This window comes from Taurulus bubalis (assembly GCF_910589615.1).
Source record: "Taurulus bubalis genome assembly, chromosome: 11".
Taxonomy (NCBI): domain Eukaryota; kingdom Metazoa; phylum Chordata; class Actinopteri; order Perciformes; family Cottidae; genus Taurulus; species Taurulus bubalis.
The window spans coordinates 13,068,596-13,076,813 of NC_136599.1; the positions used below are offsets into that span (position 1 = coordinate 13,068,596).

The following is an 8,218-nucleotide window of genomic DNA, read 5'->3' on the forward strand; positions in this document are numbered from 1 at the left end:
CACCCTGTAAAAAGCATATGGACACAGATTCCTAAAAAAAGTCCAACTTTACCCACATGCCATCCTTAGTATCCTTCCCATCTCTTGTGCTCCCAGAATGCAAAAAAAACAGTTTAGACAGTGGGACCCCACCACAGTTTGGCTGCAACAATGCAGTTGTGCGGAGTACCCTGCGGGCCTTGTGCTTTCTGGCTGGCAGCTTTACATATAAAACAGGCAGGCCTATCTGTCTCTGTGCAGGCTGCGGCCACAAAGTCCGAATCCCCAGCTTGGAGTACTCTGAGGATCCTCGCTCCGGAGTTCTGCACAGGGAGAGATTAGCAACAAACACTAAACATGACTCTGTTCATGTCCCAGGCCCAATCCCAATCTCAACACTCACGGACTCACGTACTTTGAGGTGCGGTCCCGCAAAGTCCGTGAGGGTTCAGGGCCCTCCCACTGTCAGACCGTCAAGTGTGTTAGGGCTCTCTCACATTTAGAGCCCTTTATGAACACTTTTTGTGAATCCGTATTCATGCAGACTTTGCCTGAGGGAATTACCCACAATTCCTAGCAATGTGAAGTTAAACCCGGGGTGACCAGTGGAAGCATTGAAGCCGGTGACGTATAAAAAGGTAAACAAAGAGGACGGCACATGGGTGTTTAAAAATTTTAAATATTAAATTTACACAGAAACATTAAGGATTGGAGAGATGGAACATGAATACAAATAAAGGCGGAGGAAGGAAGCAGAGACTGTTTTATACAGATGTATTTATCAAACATTTAATTTTTTCATTAAAGCTGTTTTGACAAAACCAAGTAAATAGATTATTTGACAATTATCTCTTATCTCGTGAGAAAAAAGCCTGAAGAGCGTTCAATTCAGGGAGTAAAAAGTATTTTTAAACATTTTATGAGGTCATGATAACGTGATATTATGCAGCAAAGTGCTTCAACTAGACATGGGATTTTAGTCAAGCTATTGGTGCTGACCAACTAGCAGCAAATGAGAAACATTTAAATTGTGTCTTTACTTTCGCTCTCATAATTGGCCACAATTCTTAATGCATCATAGTTCCTTTATTTGGTATACTGTGACACATGCAAACACTGCCATCTAGAGCATGTTATGTGAAGTTACACATTCTAAGATGTGAAGCATATTCAGATATACCTATTTGAGGCATGGTGACAGCCAAACAGATAGGGCTACATTTTTTACCTTGACTGATTGAGAAACAAACCAAATACAGATTTTTTTATAATTAAATTAGATTCTTCAGTTGTGCCTGATAATCTATCTGGTCAACAAGTTAAAGACTTGGCTTGGGGTTCACAATCCATTCAATATGCTTCCACACAATCTTAAAGAAAATGCACAGCAGGTCCCTCCGTTACTGTATGACTTACTACAACTTATGGCCACAGAAATTATTGATTAGACAACTGACAAAAACTTGCTTTTTATCGCAACGTTTAATGAAATGTGTTGTAATTTGTCAGAAAATATTGATCTGCAGTTGAAGGTTCTGGTAAATTACAAAACTCAAAAAACATGCTTCAAGCACCGGGACCCATATGTGATTACTTGTGTGCAATGTACATTTTGTGTCTTGTAATACAGAATGTAGTACATTGCAGCACACATTAATAGCTATCCTGACCTCTAGTGGGTGTATTTAAAAATGACATGCTCAATGTATTTATTAGAGTCTCACAATCGATCACAATCCTGCTCAATCTGTACCACTGTCAGGCCCACTGTCGGGGTTGATCCTGAAATGGGATCAAGTACAACAATTTACCGACTGACCTATACCACTGACAATACAAATGTATGTATTTATATATTATATATATATATATATATATACATATACATATATGTGTATATATATATATATATATATATATATATATATATATATATATATATATGTATATATATGTATATATATATGTATATATATAATATCACGGGTACAAAAGTATTTTTCAGAGCACTTTTCATATTGTACATTCCACAGGCTTCCATCTGGCCCCTCATTGAGCCTCCTGTACACAATCTATCAAACACTATGTACTTGATCTCATGAATTTGCAGGATATTCTAAAAACACCAAACAATTATGTTGCTCCTTGTTACAATGCAAAGACAACAACAGCACGTCTGACCACCTGGACACACCGTCACTACAGACAGTGTTGTGGATGTTGTGGATGGATGGTAATCTAAAGAGGACTTTATTGAAAATAATTCTGTGGTGTTGGTTTATGATCAGGCATTGCATAGGTGATGTTTTGGAAATGGTAGGCCTAGCTGTGAGTTCACAGAAGTAACTTTAAAGAAACAACCAATAAACATGTCCCTGATGTTCAACGACGGGTGTTGAGGTCACAAACTGGTCTCACGTTAGTAAGAAAGCAGTGTCTTCTCACAATCATTTCACTTTTTACAGAGTAAGACAACTTTAGGATTAATTTACCTGTAGGCGTCTTTTTTGTCATTTCACACACTCATTGCGTCCCCTGTCGACCGAACGTTGAGGGGAAAGTGACGTAAACCCAGAATCCAAAGGCAACAAACAAAAATACAAAAACAGCAATATCGAAATAACGAATAACTGTAAAGTAATTATACTTTACGTTACATTGTACTTATCTGACTCTGATTGTTAATGGTATTACTAAAACACGTTACTACTTCGTAAAACTGATACTACTACCAGTATCCCGGTCGAGTTGTAGCCGCTAAATCTCACTGCGTAGCACGTGCATGTCTTCACAAAATGATAATTTACTGGGACAACATGGGTGTTCAGATTCTACTTGTAAATTTGGACTACTAAATGTCAGCCGAAAATAGTATTTGAGGATGAACATGTCAGTGAATTATAGTTCTAGGCATAATTGCAGAAAAAAAAAATATCAGTAAAATCGTTTTTTTTTGACTCTTTGACTATAGGGCAGGGTCTACTTTAGTGAGTAATTTAACTCTTTAAAATAACTATGTGCAAATAAAATACCTTTAAAACTCTATGGGCCATGGAAATATAGATTATATGACAGCATAATGACCAGCAGGTGAGGGGTGACATTGTGGCGTTGGTTATGAGATTACATTTCGTATGGCTATTGCCAATGAAGTATGGACGAAAGTGTTTGATTTGATTAGTGTCGGCAGGTAAACTCTACTGACATTTTTGGTCAGAGAGAATGTGAGAGGAAAGAGCAGATGGCACTCAGGAGGGGAGACAGAGCTGGCATAAGACCTGTCCACTGGGTTGGAGTGCTGTGGGTCAAGTAACAATTAATAACATGATTAACATTCTGGGAAATAGGCCTACATCATGCAATTGAGATAGATTTTGTATCAATTTCATCACAAAGTGTGACCAAAAGTGGGATCCTGTATGCAGTACAACACAATTTAACATTTACACGCGGCACACCTTTCCTCTGAATACCATTTATTGTTCAATCTACATCAGTTGGTACTTGGACAAACCGCCACCGCTCATTCCATAGATTGTAGGATACATTTATGACCAAAGAACACATTTCACACTGCTACAGATTGACAGAATTGCCATATCGAATGTTAAGATATCTATTCACTGTCATGCTGAGTGTTTTTTATCTGTAGTAATGACTTACTGATGCTGTTACTGCTGCTAGTGTGACTTCTGGCATTATAATGGCATCTATAAGGTCCTGGTTGGTGGACGGCATTCCATAGTATCGTCCTTCTATGGTAGGAATTTGTACTGTAATTTACAGTTAGATGAAACTGGACCTTGCATTGTCTGGCCAAGCTTAAAACAAACCGACAGACAGTGAAATATGCTTATACTTTGTAGAAAAAATCATATGCATTGAAACTTTCACCAATCCTCATAGCACAATGTCTTACTTGGACCTATTTTTATTAGTTGTGCAATATTTGAAGATAGTAAACAGCTATGATCGTATAGAGATCTTAATGTATCTACAGCTTTGTATATCCTTTTGGTTATGAGGATTAGCATAGTCATCCTGTACCTAGTAGTATTTCATGATTACATTGTATATAAAAAAAGACATCCGCAGAGTGACACTTCTGTACATTTATGTGTTTTTGTTTTGTACATAGCTGTAACGGTTAACTTTTATTTTCACATTGTCTCCTTCCGTCTCTTACCATATTTCATGGCAACTCCTATGCAGCTTCACTTTGGCATTCAAACCCAGTGGTGTGGATGGAGGACCCATGGCCTCCCTTGTCCAAACGTTTGACTCTTAGAGAGTCAAGTCATCGCAAGACCCTCTTTCCTGCCATGCCCTCAGATGAGCAGTCTTGTGCAGCATAGTTCCTTGTATAGTCTTTGATAGTTTTTTGTTAGCGCTTTCACAGCTAACCAATGTTGTGCTAGATTGTAGGACTCCCCTTTATCTTGCCTGTGGTCTGTAAAAAGCAATTTCACAGTTAAGTCCCAAACAGCAGTCTTTGTCCAGGGGTGGGGTGAGAGACTCTAGAGGCTCCGAAGGGCCAGTGTTGCTGGTCCATTCCCTCCAGCCAGATGCTAGACCAGTGGTTCCCGATATTTCTCTTCGCTTTCACTCAAAAGCTTTTCAAGCTCCTTCTACTTTGTGCCATATTTGATTATTTTAAGCTGCAATCCATGCAAGACTCTCTGTAATCCTTATTATTAGGAAACACTGTGCTAGCCCAGATAGACCAGCCTTTTATGGCATGCAGCTAATACGGCTATTTCAGCTATAAAACTGACTGTTTGAAGTATATAATTCTTGCAGCGGTATCAGACAAAGTACACTGTAATGAAAGCTGGAAAGACAATGTGTGTGATGGAAGCTTGTAATATGACACTTGTGAGCCATGTAATACATACGTACAATGAGCATCTGATGTTAGCTGTATTAGCTACAGTTGCTAGCCTTTTGTGGTTTTAATGGCTGACTGGGGTAAAGGCCTGTATATACTCTTGCCCCTCAGGGTCCCGGGACTGTCCTTGACCTTTGACATCAGGATCATGAACCATCTCTCAGTGAGAGGCTGGAACATCCAAAGGCCTTATTCAAAATCTGGATGCCAAGATGCAGGTCAAAGAGAAAAGAAGAAAAAGTATCCAACCACGGTCTGCATTTACTTAAAGTAGTTAAGATGTACAAGGTTTTCATATGAACAGGCAAAGTTGTCATTTTGTTGAACAAATATTCTGTGGAGGATACTTTTTCACTCTTGTATTCACTTGCACGCCCCTCTGCCTCGCTTCACAGCTTCCCTTCTCCCTCTCTCCTGTCGTTCTCCAGCTCTCCTTATTCCTTCACAGGCTGTTCTTGTCTGGCAACTCGGCTTCTGGACTACGGGGAAAGTAGACGGTGGCTTTGTGCTCCTCGTAGCGGTCAATGTGCTTGAGGTGTACCACCATGTGCAGGGCATAGGCTAAGACGAGGAGCAGGATCAGCGATGTCACCAAGCCCATCAGGATGGCGGGTGTTAGGAAAGTGGCACAGTCACTGGCCGACGCAAATTTGTCTGACTGCACATTGAAGGCCTGGATCTGGAAGAGCAATGAGAGAAGGAGGAAAGATGAGATTAAGCTAAACTAAGGAGGACAACTGGTTCTTACTTGGCTGACCAGGCACAGAGACACTGGGCAGATGGACAGGTTGAGACAGCCTAGCAGATGGCTAAACAGACAGTGTACAGACAGATTGACAAACTGCCAAACAGACGGTAAACAGACTGACCACAGACTGACAGCCAAACAGGCGGAACACAAGGAAATGGCTGGCAAACATACAGTCACATGCTCACAAGTTTAAAAAAAAGGGAAAGACTATGATACAACAGTTAATGTGCAGACACAACTAGTACAGCAAATGTTGTGACCCTTGTGCGATAGTGTACCTGGAAATCAGTGAAAGTGATGTGCCAGTTAGCGGATGTGTCAGTGTGGGAGCTGGGCACTAGCAGGGTGTCGTATTTGTGCAGGCTGCTGACGTGCTGGCAATGGTAGGATGAAGTGGCCGGAGCGTAGACCTCGCTGGCGTTAAACGTGGCCTCCTGGGTCCAGTTGTAGTGGATGTGAACACTATCTAGTGTGAACCAGTTTTGACCAGCTGCTTCATAAAAAGTGTTTGACATTTGAAGCCTGGCAGAGGAAACAATGTAGTTAGTCGCATGCACAGTCCACACGTATGCACTTACAATAATGGCTCAATGTGATACATTAGTGTTAGCTAATATGTTGGTCAGTGAAAATATTTGAAATAAGCATTTGTATTTTACCTGATTACTAGACCTCGCAAGTCCTCCACATCACCAAACCTTAATGAAAGCCTGCGGTAACACAAAGACAAACATTTTAAAACATAAAATGGTGCATAGTAACTCAGATAAAATCACAACTAACACAATGAATATTAAACATATTACTGTCTTCTCAATTCAGGATACTTTCACACTTTCCTGCAATAATTTAGTTTATATTTCCATGTCTAATAGTAATAATAAGTAATTGTCCTTGTCACATTTATGGCAATAAAGTATACTGAATTGAAGTTGCAGCAACGATATGCTGATGTCTTGCTGTAGATAAGGGAGCATTTGCTATATTTTACCCGATGTGTCCATTCTGTCTTGTAAATAGAGAAACAATTCACTAAAAACCAAAACAAATTCCTCGAACACATGTTTACTTCTGACCCTGTCTGTCCACAGGGTTGACTTACGTAGCTTTCTCCTTGGTGCAGATGGAGCCTTTAGTGTCCACAGGTGTGTTGGTGTTGAAAACCTTCTCAGTCAGGTCAATAAAGGTATGGTTCCTGTAGCGGATTGCCAAGCGCTTTGCCTTGAACAGAATGCAGGTCTTCCCATTGTAAGACACGCTCAGTGGGCCATAGGGCCCCATCAGAGACTGGAGCAGCTTCCTCTTATTGTGAGACATCCCTGGCTGATGCCAGTTAAAAGGCTGCAAACATATAAAAGATTGTAATACAGAAAATGCAGTAAACTGGCAACCAGCAGCACGGGCAAAAGTCCTGTCCTTTACAGGATGATCAGATTTGTATTCAGAGACATACTCATAGATTATGCCACAGTTCAGGGGCTGGATGTGACCCACAAAATATGCATGCCCTAAAGTTTTTGCTGATCCTGCTCGCCCTTGAAAAACGTATCTAGCATCAAGAAAACCCAAAATATCTAGGTGTTGAATGAATCATTTTTCACCAGGAAGTTGACCTCAAATTTGTGAAACCAGTCGTAAATTGAAGTGGCAAACTAGTAGGAATTCAGCCTAGAAATGCAGATGTTGGAGGATCCATCCACTGAACAAGGACACAGCAATAGAGTCCATACAATCACGTAATCCTATTCCTGTATTCCTGTATTCCTATATATGTAGCCATTTCAGTCAAACTGTTCTTCTTCGAACACAACGCAACCCGCACATATCACACTACCTAGCAGCTTTTGATGTGTTCGCTATAACTAAACCAAACCAAGCATGCTTGGTATCTGTACAATCTGTAAAAGGGCAATTTACGCTTTTCATTTTGACCTTAAAATGTTCAGTGTTCCAACCACCACTGAATCATGGAGCCGTGTTGTCTTCTCTGTAGAAAACAGGAGCTCTCTGAATTTGCATATAATAGTGTGGTAGCTGTTAGACTGCATTTCTGCAATGTGCAGATAGAAACAGCCCCCTTTAGCTTTTTAATCTCTTTGCTCAAAGGCCATATCTCATTGGAGGGCATTTGGGCTAATCCAGCACTGTTTTACAAGATATGTAAAGTGGCAGTCACAGTGGCTGTTTGTTTATTGTAAAGTATTTGGATAAACATTGAAAATGTGAGGTATGGAACAAAACATTTGAAAAACTACAATACTGAATCTGGTAGTTTAGGAGAGGTTACTGCAAGGAATCCGTTAATTCATATTGTGCCTGAATGCACCAGCTAATACATCATATAGTTGCAATGCATTTTCAGTTCCCGTAGTCTTATCTATGTGGGTGGCAAGGATGTGTAACCTCTGGTGAATGTGAGACCAACACCATTCCCACATCCAAGGTCAAACAGTGTGGCTGAGTGAGTATGCTCTGTTTTGTTTGTGTGCATCCCAGTGTGTGTCTGTGTGTGCGTTTGTACGTTCAGATACAGATAGAGGGCTGATGGTGGAGATACTGAGGGGAGAAGAGAGAGTGTGTGTACCTGCAGTATTCTCCTG

At 40.5% G+C, this 8,218-nt stretch overlaps 1 protein-coding gene across 1 annotated transcript; it reads right to left on the reverse strand.

Annotated features, from left to right (window-relative positions):
* Nucleotides 1-5,309: 5,309 nt before the first annotated feature.
* Nucleotides 5,310-6,935, reverse strand: LOC306743294 (V-type proton ATPase subunit S1-like protein; the record flags this gene model as incomplete). The annotated part of the gene is made up of 4 exons (XM_079225798.1): nt 5,310-5,546; nt 5,897-6,140; nt 6,278-6,328; nt 6,721-6,935. The coding sequence occupies 4 exons, from the start codon at nt 6,933-6,935 to the stop codon at nt 5,310-5,312; spliced, it is 747 nt and encodes a 248-aa protein (XP_079081924.1).
* Between the last annotated feature and the right edge of the window lie 1,283 nt (nt 6,936-8,218).